The 14293-nt window shown below is 36.7% G+C and overlaps 1 protein-coding gene across 6 annotated transcripts in view; it reads left to right on the forward strand.

The window, feature by feature from the left end:
• The window catches only part of LOC109229404 (light-mediated development protein DET1), an 11037-nt gene continuing 1138 nt past the window's right edge, over positions 4395–14293 (forward strand). Inside the window, exons 1-11 of one of the 6 annotated variants that reach the window (XM_019394848.1) lie at positions 4800–4868; positions 5644–5972; positions 6056–6166; positions 6277–6483; positions 6588–6816; positions 7727–7864; positions 10322–10390; positions 10552–10608; positions 11283–11363; positions 11441–11605; positions 11960–12055. In XM_019394848.1, coding sequence (XP_019250393.1) covers positions 5860–5972; positions 6056–6166; positions 6277–6483; positions 6588–6816; positions 7727–7864; positions 10322–10390; positions 10552–10608; positions 11283–11363; positions 11441–11605; positions 11960–12055 — 1266 coding nt within the window. In that variant the 5' untranslated portion in view covers positions 4800–4868; positions 5644–5859. Of the gene's footprint in view, positions 4869–5643; positions 5973–6055; positions 6484–6587; positions 6817–7726; positions 7865–10321; positions 10391–10551; positions 10609–11282; positions 11364–11440; positions 11606–11959; positions 12056–14293 lie in introns of those variants that run through there. The other 5 variants (XM_019394855.1, XM_019394839.1, XM_019394831.1 and 2 more) reach the window with 5 other exon arrangements.

The following is a 14293-nucleotide window of genomic DNA, read 5'->3' on the forward strand; positions in this document are numbered from 1 at the left end:
TATGAAGTTGAGACGTCTTCTTCATTATTGTTGTTTATAAAAGGGCCCTCTTTTATAAAATTCGTGTCTATGCCGAAATCAAAAATATTAAAGCATTTTTAAATTCAAGTCAAAGAGTTTAAAGAAAAACTCAAATTAAATGAAAGATCATATATTAAACTTGGCTAAAACTAAATATATACTTAGTTAAAACAAAAAAAGTTATTTTGATAAGCAAACCCCAAAATGAACCAGGGGTAAAAACTAACCACCCATTCCAAAAAGTAAAAAAAAAAAAATCCTATCAAAAGTTCCAAAAACAAACTAAGTTCTGAAAGAACACTAAGGAGTAAAATCCAATGCGGCATTATTAGCAGCGGGAGAGGCAGAATCCGACATGGCATCATCAGCAGCGGGAGAAGATTCAACTTGAGCAGAAGAAGCTTGAATGCCAACTTCACTAGGGGTAAGTTCTTCACCTTCGGGAACGCCGACCTCAGGTGAATGAAAGTCTTGACTTTGCTGAGTTTTTTCGATTGCCTCTTTCGCTTTTGCGATCTCAGCATTTAGATCAAAACCTCCCTGGCTAGCCTCCATCAAAGTCTCGAGGCAGGTATTCAAAAAAGCCCGACTTATATCAAGTGTCGGTTTATCTTCAAGGGCTTCATAATCTTTCTCCCACTGATCAATTTCAGCCTTTAACTCTTATTCTCAATAAAAGAAGCATCATAAGAAACCTTCAAAGGGGCAAGGGAACTCTCCAAGAACTGGATATTATCAGAAGAGACACGGAGGTCTTCTTGAACCTGAGTGAGTGTTTGAACTAGCTCCCTGGCATAAGTCTCCTTCTGATTAAGGAGTTCTTTCAAACCCCTTATCTCCTCGGTAGCTTTAGAAAGTTGCTCTGCAAATGAAGACTCAATGATGTCTTTATCTTTGCCAACTTGACTTGAAGAGGCTTTTTCAACTACCAATTCTGCCGCCATCATTCTTGCTTGCTGTTCCAAAGCACACTTCTCTTCAGCTAAGACTTCTTTCTCCAATTGAAGACCCTCATATTGTTCCTTCTAGTTATCCGCTTCAGTACGATAATCATTGGCTAGCTGCTCAGTGTGAACAATTCTCTTCATAAGCTTCTTGCCTATCAAGTTGATTTACAATAGAAAAGAAAGAAGCGATTGTCAAACAAAAGTAAATAACCACGAGGAAAAGGAAAGGGAAAAGCTAAAACTTGAACCTTCAAAGATGAATGAACAATATCATTCATCCACGTCAAGGAGTTGTGGCTTTCCGACTTTGACTTCTCAACTGGGCCAAGTAGAGAGTTTAACCATACGTCGGCTTGACCAGATTTTTTCAACAGATTACCATCTTCAGGGACTTCTATGGTAACCTTTTTCATTACCCTATTGCTACTAGAAGTACCAACTTCAACATGAGAAGTAGTACCAACAGGTACAGTTGAGGAAGTGAAAGCAGCCACGGGAGGAGCAGAAACAGCAACAACAGGAATGGTAGATTGAGAACAAATGGGGACTAACACTGGAAGAGAAGCAAGGGGTAATTCTTCAGAAACGGGACCAAAATCATCACTATCAAAACCACGGGAAAACATCTGATCAGTAGATTCACGAGGAGGAGCATTCATCTCTTCATCAGAACTCACTAAAGTAGCATCTTCAGGTTCATTAATAGGAATTGAACTTGGAGGAGGGGTGGCTTCATCATCTGAAATAACGCGCCTCCTAGCCCGAGGCTAGTGCACTAAGGAACCCTTTTCTTGTTCCCCTTCACCTTCAGAGTTACGAGCTCTATCTACTTTTCTCTTCGATGAAGAACTCAGAATCCCTTCTTGAGCAAGACTCACCGTAAGTCTCGCAGATGAAACAGAAGCGGGACTAACGCCACGAATGGAAAATCCTAACAAAAGAAAAAGAGTCGCGGTGAGAAACTCTTAACTTAGCAAAAGAGAAAAAGAAGAAGACTAAACGGGAAAAAGTACCGTGTGTTTTAACTTTCCACCCAAATCTGTGGGAAAGATACTTCCAAGATCTTCTCTCCATAGGGACAACAGACAACAACTTTTCCACCCAAGCATGAAAGTTGGGGATTTCCTAAAAAACTTCCATAGTTGCTGAAAAAGTAGTGGTGAGAATACATGAGAATCAATTTTTGAGAAAGGAAAAAGGTGAGATACAAATACTTACGTGCAAAATTCCACTTTTCTGGAAAAGGCATGTTTTCTTCACTCACCAAATCACTAGTGGGAGCAGCAACAAAGCGAGCATACCAGCCTCGATCTCTATCATCCTCAGGGCTAATCAATACACTTTTACTTTTAGCAACGAGGGAAAAAACTCCTTCACGAAATAGCTTGGGAGAATAAAGATGGAGGAGATGATGAAAAGTAAAAGGCATATAAGCCAAGTTTGATAAATAACGGAGGCATGTAACAGCTCTCCAAACAATAGGACCGATTTGTCCTAGACACACATTGAAGTAACGACAGAACTCAATGATCACCGGGTCAATAGGAGGTTTAAATCCTAGGGTAAAAGGGTATGTATAAACGAAGGAATAACCAGTTTGGTATGAAATTTGGTTAGAACCTGGGACTAAAATTGAGAAGTCATGTTTCTAATTAAATTCTCTTCGGACCAGAGCGAGAAGACCCGTAATAATCAAAGTTGGGTAACGATCAACACGATTGAGAGAAACAGTCATGGAAGAGAATTGACTCTTCATGGATTCACTATCAGTCACAAATCAATAGTGGGTTCACGTAAAGCTTCAGTTGAATGTTTATAATTGGAAGAAGATCTTAGAGTTGCAGAAGCCCTAGGTCTAGAAGAAGAGCACTACTTTGAGAAGGGGAACCACGGTTAGAAATAGAACCGAGGCTACGCAATCTACCACCTCTTCCACTTTTAGTAGGTGCATTGGAGGAAGCAAACTCATCAACAATGATAACTTTGCGAGGATCAGGGAAAGCCATGATTAACTAGAGAAACACAAGAAAAAGATGCAGAAAGAAGTAAGACAAGAAGACGAAGAAGGAAAAGCTTTAGAAAATCGAAAAAAAGGGTGAAGTATTTATAGGAAGACACGACTATTGAGGTTATTATGAAACGTCATAATGGAACCGTCACTTCGTGACTGATGCGGTTGTAGGAAAACCCTAAAAGACACTGAAAAACCGAAGGATCAATTGGAAAAAGCCACGTGGAATTATTATTAAATAAAGGTGATGAACGTCACATCGGTTCAGAAGAGGATATGATTGTATTCGAAAACGGCGACAGAGAATTCCCGCCATAAAAACCTTCCACTTCCCCGAATATTCAGTAGAGAATATTCAAGAAAGTGGGGGGACTATCTGTATTGGTGGTGAAAAGGAGCTACACGTGGAATGTTAGATTGCTGACATAACATAACATGTAAGAGCAATAATATAGCAACACATGGCAGTTTTATTTGATAGAGTAAGACAAGGTACGAGAAAAAATACCCACGAGACAGTACTGGGCCTAACGACCGGCGAAAAATGAATAAATAATAGAAATAAGGAAAGATACATGGATCAGAAAGAAATAAGGAAGGGGAATCGTAACAGATGTAAGACATTTATAGCAATAAATGCATCGGTTATGGATTCCAAAATAGAGGATAATCAATATCATTAATGCTCATAATTAGCACAAATTAGGGGAGAAAACCGTTATTATTGTACATTTCTATATAAAGGCACATATTTTTATTTGTAAGAACATCTGAGACAATATTGAAATATATTCACTTTACTTTTCTACTTTTCTCGAAATTCTCTACATTGACTTTGCAATCAATTATTTCCTTAGTTATTCCTGTTATTTTCCTTTGATACCATTGAGAAAGTGAAGCAAAATTTGATTATCAGAAACCCGTTTTCTTAAAAAATTAGTATTTGACCGAAAGATATATTTTTAGTTAAACAAGTATGTGTTGGACGAAATGAGCCAAGAAGTCCGGTTGTATCAGCTAAGTTGATTTATATTTGGATGCACACATGCCCAATGATTTATATTTGGATCCACACATGTCCAATTACAACCTTTTTGAATAGATCTTTTTGAATAATTTGTATATAAGGAGGGTAATAGTTAGTTAAGAGTTTAGCTCAGAGTTAGTTGTTAAGTGGCTTCTTCTGTATACATTCTTCTCATATTGGAACGAAGATCAATTTCACTTTTCCATAATTCTCTCTTTACAATTTTGTCAACTTCTAAATACTGACCTAAAAAGAATTTTTTCAATGAAGAAGCCATTATTCCCTTGTTATGAATAAAATTAGTTTCTCGTCCTCCAACCAAAATTCCACAACCTAAAAAAGGAATTTTCCAAAACTAGTTGTATATCACAATATTTTCCAAGTGGAATTTATCCACACACACTTACCTGTCCACTTTTCGTCCTTTCCCGAGTGTTAACCGAACAACACACACCTTAGCAGCACCACGCTACCATCAACTATTCACACATCCCTCTTTACTTGTTGCCACCGCTGTAACTCCCTCCACCTCATTCTCCAACTCCAAATGTTGCCTCTTCAATCTCTGCCAACTACTACACTGCAAAATTCCAACCACCTTGTCCCGTTTCGATTTCATCGACCCTGACTGAGGCCATTCAAGTTCCTTTTTTCTTCAATTATCCAATAATTCAGTACTATTTGCTACGGAAGAACTGGTCTGTTGCCCTGGTTTTGTATTTAGTCTGGTCATGCTTTGAGAGCAATTTATTATATAAAGCTGAATAGGTTTGAGTGATTAATAGGACTGATGTTCAAAAGCAACAATGTTACCGCCAGGCTTTTTGAGCGCCAGATTTGTACCCCTTCTCCTGGCACCAGTGTATGTCTCTTCTTCTCCCTTTTAATTTCCCCTTTTTTCTGGTATTTTCATCCTTGTACTTCTAATAATGCTCACTGTATAATTATGGTCCCTTGGTTATTGGTTAATTCTGATTTTTAGTCCTTGTGATGTCTGATTAAGCATATTTAACCTTCAATTAATTGAAATGTGCATTTTGGATCCATTTTCTTGTGAATATTCACTAATTTACCAGCCGTTCAACCATTTAATTACCCATGTATTATGTTAAACTTGTATTGTCACTCCATACTCTTTGAGGTTAATGTAGTTCTAACAATAACAACAATAAACCCAGTCTAATTTCACAAGTGGGTCTGGGAGGGTAGTGGGTAGGCAGACCTTACCCCTACTTTACAAAGATAGAGAGTCTACCAGCTCAAGGAACAATGTAACTAAAGCAACAAACAATTGCAACAAGATAGCATGATAATGAAAGCGAATAACACAACATGTACGAATATGAAACAAATGTAGTTCTAAAAAAATAGCAAAAAGAAAACATGTTTGTTACATATGGGGACCAAAAACACTCATTTTAATTGATTGAAGGTTAAATGTGTTTAGTCATATCACAAGGACCAAAATCAGAATTTACCGATAATTGAGGGACCAAAAATGAAATTAATGGAACAGCTGAACCCTTTAAGCATCAGAGGTGTTATCACTGTTCATGAAATTATTTTCATGCTTATGCTCTTGGTTTTGTAATTCAACTCCGAAGCTACAACTGCGAGACTAATACTTGTTTTTGAAGTCCCAGTACTGAAAGACGTAACTTCATGAGTTACCCTGAAAGAATAGTAAGGTGCTGAAAGCAGGGAGAGAGGGAGCTCTTACTACAGATCTCCTCTTCGTGAAGATTTGTTATGACTTCCCTAAAGTCATCATCCTTTACATTCCAACTATTACTCGCTATTACTTATTTTTATCAACATGTAGACATTGTTGCCAATCTTTATCGATACAAAAAATGTGGTCAAACTATCATCATACTTTGTCCTATATTTTGTATTTTGATACTATATGTCACCAGCCCTTATATCCAACCAAACATTTGAAAACGGTCCCAAAAAAATTTCCAAGGTACAACATGCTCTATAGAGAACATTTTCCTCCAGACCAGACACAACTATGGTTGCCTAAGAATACAGATTCACCTTTTGCAGATTCATCGTGCCAGAAGATTTTATGAGAACATTGTACCAAGTTATACCGTATATGATGTTGAATGTCCCGACCATTCATTTCGCAAGTTCACGGATGATGGTCTATATCTTGTAAGTTTCAGCCGAAATCATCAGGATCTGATTGTTTATAGACCAACATGGTTGTCATTTTCCTGCAAAGATGAAGATTGTGATATTCATGATCTTCCTTCGAAAGCCAGGAAGTTCGAGAGCTTCTTCACGCAACTGTACAGTGTAACTCTTGCTTCTAGTGGGGAACTTATATGCAAAGATTTCTTTCTCTATATGGAGAGCAATCAATTTGGACTCTTTGCAACTTCAACGGCACAAATTCATGATGTTCCTCCTACTGGAGGGGCAATTCAGGGTGTCCCTTCAGTTGAGAAAATAACTTTCCACCTTCTGAGGTGTGTAATCAGTCCCAACTATGAGTTTCATGAGAACTTGACATATTTTTTGGTCTTTGAAGTTATCATGCTTGCTTTGTTGTGGTTTGGTTTTATTCACTTAGGTTGGAGGATGGAGCTATACTTGACGAGAGGGTTTTTCACAATGATTATGTTAATTTGGCACATAGTGTTGGTGCTTTCTTGTATGATGATTTGCTTGCTATAGTGTCCCTTCGTTTTCAAAGAATACACATCCTTCAGATCAGAGATTCTGGAGATCTTGTTGATGTACGAGCAATTGGGGAATTCTGCCGTGAAGATGATGAACTTTTTCTCAATTCCAATTCCCAGGTAAGTATTATGTTTCGAGTTTTTTAGGTTTAGGTTTAGTTTTGTGGGATGCTTATTCTTTGACTTACTTAAAGAACCAAGACTTATTCAGTGCGTTATTGAAGTAAAAGAGACAACTTCTGTCTAGAAGAGAATTGGTTCGTCCACTAAACTATAGTTCCATGAAGCACTAACCAAAAGGCAATTGTGTCTTCTTTCCCTCCTTTTTGTTTAAATGTTCACAGGCTGGGTATAACCTAGGAGTTGGACTTCTAATGTCTCTCCACAGTAGTAGACTCACCACGATATCTGTCCTGTCATTACGTCAAAGAGGTCTAATGGATCTTGGTTGTTGATCTTAAAAGCTTTTCAGCATTCCTTGTCAGTCAACGTAAAAGCCATTTGTCAATCACCATGTCGAAAGGTTTTCAGACACACACATGCTTTTGCCCATTTCTCTCACTACATTTTACTCCGTTTCAATTTGTTTGAATCTTTTCGTAGTATGATAGTCAAATTGACTGATTTTCGGTGTGCATTCGGACATAGGTGCTTTAAGTTTTTTGAAATAAAATTTACATTAGGGGTAAGGTCTGCATATACACTATCCTCCCCAGACCCACTTGTGAGATTATACTGGATATGTTGTTTTTGTATTTAGAAACTGCATAAAAAGTACTATAAGTCACAATAGTTAACAATTCAGAATATTTGAAAATTATTTGCAAAAGACATGGTCAAACTAAACCTTGTTTGACTCCCAAATAGTAAAAGGTTCGTTCTTTTTGAAATGGAGGGAGTATTTTATTTTGGGTTAGGGTAGGCGAGCAAGGAGGATGGTTTATTTCTTGCTTACGTGTAGGGACCTGGGTTTTTTGAAATTGACAAGCGGTTGTGCATGCTAATCTCTGACAGTAACCTATTGCATCAGGTGCTTGTAAATCATGTTGGAAATGGTTTTCATCATGGTTTGCCTGATCCAGAGACTTCTTTCCTGAGTGGTATAAAGCAGCGGCTGCTTTCATTTATATTTCGAGGTATATGGAATGAAGAAACTGACCAGACCATGGTTAGTAATAGAATATTGAATTCCTCGTACTTTTAGAGCTTCAGGATATTGTTGTTTACTTATTTAATTTATTATGTTGTCAAAGCAGTAAATCCTAGGTTTTTCTGATTCTGAAAAACTTGAGATTATTTTCTAGTCCTTAAAGTGTCATTTTATACCGATTTTTCACCTCATACATCTAGAGGTATACAACTATTGGTTTTAGATGTGTGCTTTGAGAGAGGTTTCTCTTTTCTGAATAAAAATTTATTTGATAGTTCTGATAAACTGGAATGATCACATTTACTTCTTCTATAACTGCATTAATCTCAGGTTTGGACTTTGCCAATATCTGAATGCTAATAATAGACATCTGCTTGCTTATCCTAAAAAACAAAATGCTTGAAAACTCATTGTTCAGGAGAGCAATGTTTCTTACTTAGCCTCGGACTGCTGAACAGGGAATGAGTTTGTAATTTGATACGTAACCTAAAATGCAATTCATCAAGGATAAGTCTTTCTGGATCCTGTGTCCATATATTTTATGGAACCTCGATCAGAAGGAGAGTAGTCTCTCATGTTATAAATGATTTAAGATGAACACTGTGAAATGGATGTTTTAGTACTCTCTCATGTCATAAATTATTTAGTGGAACCACTGTGAAATGAGTGTTTTATTTGTGAAGAGAAAGAAGAAACTACAATCACCTTTCCTGCACTATACAAGTGAGGTTGGAATACATATGATGTTTGTTTCGAATGGAATGGGTAATGCCAGGCTCAATTGTTATTTGTATCTGTATGGAATGTTTGTCTGGTCTGTAAGGAAGTAAGGAGACTTTGGGATATAACTCCTTTACGCATTATGTGGTCGTGTGCAAGGAATGAAATAGAAGAGGGTTTTGAAGGAAAATATTTTGCAGTGTGGAGTTCTGCATATGGTTTGCTTAAATGCCTATGTTTTGGTGTAAGCAAGATGTAAATGACTTAATGATTTCATTTATCCTTTTATTAGAACTATATACCTTTTGTAAAACCATTGTACTATGTTGGCATCCTTGCTTGTTTGAATGAAATACTTATAAAGAATTATTATGAGAATTCTTACGGGTTAGAAGGCTGACAGGCGAGATGGAAAGTGATGGTAAAGGACTCTTCACAGAGATGTGTTACTATCTTGGAAGGAACTTTGGACCTTGGCTAAATTTTTTTGGATTAAAAAATAATTTTATTAATGTATGAGAAAGTTTCTATATATAAGAAGTGTACAGTAGAGAGCTGTACATAAAAATATGATTCTCTACTAAGTACACCTAATCTTCTATAGAAACTGGGGCCTCATGGATGCAGCAAAAAGAAACTACATAATTAGGCTTCGAAGTGAAGTCAGTCACTCAGTGTTCTATGCACATTCTCGTAATGGAAAATGCATAATTCTCCGTTGTTTATGTGGATGATATTATTATAACAGGTGGTGATCATGAATGCATTATTTATCTTAAGCAGCATTTTAGTGGTCACTTTCAGACTAAAGACTTGGATAAACTAAAGTACTTCCTAGGCATTGAGATGGCGCAATCTTGTAGTGGAATTGTCATTTGACAGAGGAAATATTCCTTGGACATATTGTAAAATACTAGCATGTTAAACGGCGAACCTGTTGATACTTCATTTACTGATAGTGTGTTAGCCAGTTTCGCATTTTAAGGTATATCAGAGGTTCACCCGGACAATGTTTATTGTAGGAGGATTTAGGAGAGACAAGTATTATTGGATGTTTTGATGCAGATTAGGAAATGTGTTCTAATCGGAGGAATCTTAATATCTTCAAAAAGCAAAAAAGCGAGATGTAGTAGCTAGTCAAGTGCAGAGGCATAATACCGAGCAGTTACTTTAGCTACATGTGAGCTTATATGGTTAAAACAACTTCTTCAAGAGTTGAGGTGTGATGGAGATGCACCCATGAAATTGATATGCAACAATCAAACTACAGTACACATTGCTGTGAATCCAGTGTTTCAAAAGAACAAAGCATATAGAAAATGAATGTCATTTTATGTGAGAAAAGATTGAATCTGGGTGCATGGCGACAGGTTTCGCCAACTCAAATGATCAGTTTGAAGATATTCTGACAAATTTACTTTGTGGATTTAGAATTGAGCCTATTTATGGCAAGTTAGGAGCGTACAATATGTATGCTCCAACTTGAGGGGGAGTATTAGGAAATTATTATATGGCAAGAGCTCATTCCTTGTATATATAGAGGCAAGGCTGGTATCCAAATAATTGTGTAAATATGAATAGGACTTACCAGGGATTACTTTCCTTTCCCTTTTTGGATTACTTGTGAACATCATATAAACCCCAACATGCTAGAGGGAATCATCAAACCATTCATTCTCAACATGTCTTCTTTTATCATTCTTTATAGTGACAATCTTATTTTCCCTGATACTGGTTTCTCTTTTCAATAATCAGCGAGTGCAGTGCCTGAAGAAGAAGTTTTACTTCCACTTTCAAGATTACATTGACTTGATTATCTGGAAGGTAGTGCTTTAACTTCAGCTTTTGTATGTTTTATTACCCAGATGCTCTGCTAAAAACTGGCTATATTTAGTTGCATCTGGTCATCTCCTATACATTTCCAGGTCCTGATTCATTTCCTCATCATTGAACATCTCGCTACTTCTTGACTGCAACATGAGCAGGTACAATTTTTGGACCGACAGCACCTATTGATCAAGTTTGGCAGTGTTGATGGTGGGGTGAGATTTCCTTTTTTGCTTTAATGATTTTTATACTATGGTGGGGTAAAGTCTGCGTACACACTACCCTCCCCTAGATCCCACTAGTGGGATTTCACTGGGTTGTTGTTGTTGTTTGGTCTGATAGTTAGCTCGATATAGGAACCTTGCGAAAACAATAAGATTTGACGCTCAAAATAGTTGAAATGATGAATTCTGTTTTCTTTTATATCCACATAAGAGAAGTATCTGACTCCTTACATTAACTCTATCTTAAAACAAATGATAATAAGTAATTGGACTTGTCCCAGTGGGAATAGCTTGACCTATAGTTTAAGAGTAGCTGCATCAGAGTCTTTGATAATTTACTTGTATGGAATTCAATTATTAGATGGGTTTGCGATTGAGGCCCATTTCTCTCATCCAACCATAGAGCTGGATCTGCTTTGGGTTTCAACTGATAGATCTATATATAAGCTCATCTTGCCCCTCTAAATTTGTTTGGAATTTCCTAAGTTGCAGACTAATATAAGTTGTTCCGGCAACTTATAACCCAAGTTTTAATCAATTAATTAATGTTGCAGAGTCGTATTTTAGAATCTGTTTGTTTCAATGATTTTTAGTGGCCCGATGTACTGTTGCCTCTATGGGAATAGCTTGACATCCAGGCTTGTTGGATATTGTTGAATCCACAGGTATCTCGAAATGCTGACAGCCATCCTTCCTTTTTTGCTGTTTATAATATGGAGACTACTGACATTGTTGCATTTTATCAGGTATCTGTGTAATATTCAAGTGCTTTACTTTTTGTTATGCAAATTTATCTGAGCTGATCTGTTTCTGTTTCCTTTAGAACTCAGCCGATGAGCTCTATTTGTTGTTCGAGCTGTTCAGTGACCACTTTCATGTTTCATCCAGAAGTTCATTACATATGAACTTCATGTCCTCTCATTCAAACAACATCCACGCCCTCGAGCAACTAAGGTGCACAAAGAATAAAGCAACCAGTTTTCCTCAAGTAATGTTCTCTTAAACTGACAAGTTTTGAAGTGATTAGGTTTTATTTCAGAAAATGTTAACATATCTTTTCGAAAGACTTTCAGTTTTTGCAAAATTTCTCTCTACCAAACACCATTAGAGATGAGGTGTTCAGTTTCCCCCAAAACTGGAAAACTTTACCCCAATGGTATTTGGTTGAAAAAAAGATTTTAAAAAATATTTCACTTTTTGATTTCTGAAAATCTTTTTTCGCCTGTTTTGAAAGAAACACCACCGATGTTCTTTTGCTATATCTCATTTGTATTTTCTTAGTATGAGGAACGTGAAAAGTCTTTGTGCTTTGAAACTGATACCATGCTGTTTCTTAATGCAGTTTGTTAAGAAGATGATGGCCTCCTTGCCTTTTAGTTGTCAGTCTCAGAGTCCTTCCCCTTATTTTGATCAGTCTCTCTTCAGATTTGATGAGAAGGTCTGGTTCTAGAATTCAATCTCTACTTATTATGTGAATGCCACATGATAAATCCATATCCGGGACTAAAATCATGACTAGGTTTATCTGGATATCTAAACGTGATAACCAGCTGAATGAACTCCATGAATGATTTCCTTCCCTCTTTTTTGTTGGGTTGGGGTGTTCGGAACATTCATAATACTGACACGTGGATCCTATTATAAAAATATAATCTTGTTTCTTGTGTGTCTCAGTTTGATAGGGCACAAAGTTTAAGAATGTAAAAAGAACTTTTGAATCTTGTGGCCTTTAAACTAAATATGTCTAACAATTCCATAAATGCCTTCTTGAATCTTGTGGTTTTAAACATGCCATGTCATTCTGCTGTTAAGGTAAAATGAGAATGATGAAATTAAAAGCTTACTAAATATAGGAAGGGATGTTCGTTTCTAATAGACTTAAAGGAAAGTAAGGCACGCAAATTGAAACAGAGAGTGTTCTTTTTACTTTTTAATACTTGTTCCTGAAAATGATAGTTATTGTCGTCCATGGCTGGATCTAAATGGAATTGCACTATTCAAACTATTATGATATGCAATGTGTATGTACATGTGGTTAGAGGAAATAAAATTCTTTTCTAAATATTGAACACGGTCAAAAAACTATTCCAAAGAGGAAGTGGAAATTAGTTCTTGAGCTAGGCCTGACTTAGGAGTGTGAATGTATCTACATATGTGTAACCAGCCCAATCTTGAACAAGATCGACGAGAAATATATTATAACCTAAATTAACCTAACCCATGACTTCTGGACCAGGGTAGCCAAATCAACCCTTAAGAAAACTAGGAAGAATTTGTTTTGTTTGTTTTTTGAGGTTTTGCACAGCTGGTTGTTTCACACTTTATACTTTGACATACCGTTCCTATGTGTAAAGGAAAAACAACTACACTCCTCTATGAACAAAAGAACATTTTTTGTTTGATTTGGTAGGGATATTTCTCTTTATTTTCGTAAATTCTCTCCACCCTTTTACATATACCGTGTTGTGCTAGTAAAAAATTCTTTTTGGTTTAGTTTAGTATGTATTTTTCTCTCTCTCTACACTTGTCATCCACTTTGTGCTGCTACAAAGAAGAGAAAGGTTTTGGTTTAGTTTGTTGGGTGAATTTCTCACTTTGCGCTTTTAGTGTGTTGGTTTGGGGGATATATCTCTCTCCGTACTTCACACTTTCTTTTCGATAAAGAAAAGGTAGGTTTTTGTTTTTGGCGGGTTTGGTATGAATTTTTCTCTTTACTTTCACCCATTCCCACATTTACACTTTCACACATTTTTCTCTGTAACAAAAAAGTAAAGTTATTTTATAGGTGATATGCTAATAGGTTTTAGTCTTGTCAGAGAACTTTTTTTTTTTATTATTTTACTATTATTATTTATTTAACTTATTTTTTCACTTTGATTTATTTGGTATGATGATTGCATGAGTTGAACTTAATTGGAGAAGTTAGGATTCATATTGCCGATCCCAACTTGTTTGGGACTAAGGTATAGTTGCTGTACTTTCACCCTCTTCCTCCCTATATAAAAAGAAACTTTTATTTGGCTTGGTGTGTAATATGCATTGGACGGATATTGGCCCTTGAGTGCAAAGGCAAAAGGGAGCTTGACTGCAAGACCATCCCTCAAGCAGGGACGGAAGTCGGCCTTAGTGATTCGACGGTGCCAAGTGAAGGGCCATCTCTCAACAGATAAAAGTTACTGTAGGGATAATAGGCTGATCTTCCCCAAGAGCTCACATCGACGGGAAGGTTTGGCACCTCAATGTCGGTCTACATCTATCGATAAAAGAAATATTTTGACTCTTTTGTATATACTTTTCATTGTTACACTTTTCCACATTTTTCTCTGTAAAAAAAAGAGTTCTTTTGGTTTAGTTGGTAACCAATCAAATGATGAAAGAGACAAACAATTGGGAAAAAGGTTTTGACTTGAGCGTGTTAGACTATGTCCCATTATTTAGTCCAAATTAACCTAGTGCATACTGACCCAAGTAAACGTTGGGTGGGTTGGGTCATCGACCATTCATTGATGCAACAGGCTTAACTGCCAAAATTTGGTTCAACCTGCCCATTTGACACCCTAGTCTGGATTAAGAGAGTTATCCATTCCGGATGGACATTTTATCTTATCTAACAATAAGCTGAGTCATTTAGATTTTTTTCTTCTGTAATAGTGGATAATAACCTTGTTGTGGGGGG

The sequence above is a fragment of the Nicotiana attenuata genome, chromosome 1, assembly GCF_001879085.1.
Source record: "Nicotiana attenuata strain UT chromosome 1, NIATTr2, whole genome shotgun sequence".
Taxonomy (NCBI): domain Eukaryota; kingdom Viridiplantae; phylum Streptophyta; class Magnoliopsida; order Solanales; family Solanaceae; genus Nicotiana; species Nicotiana attenuata.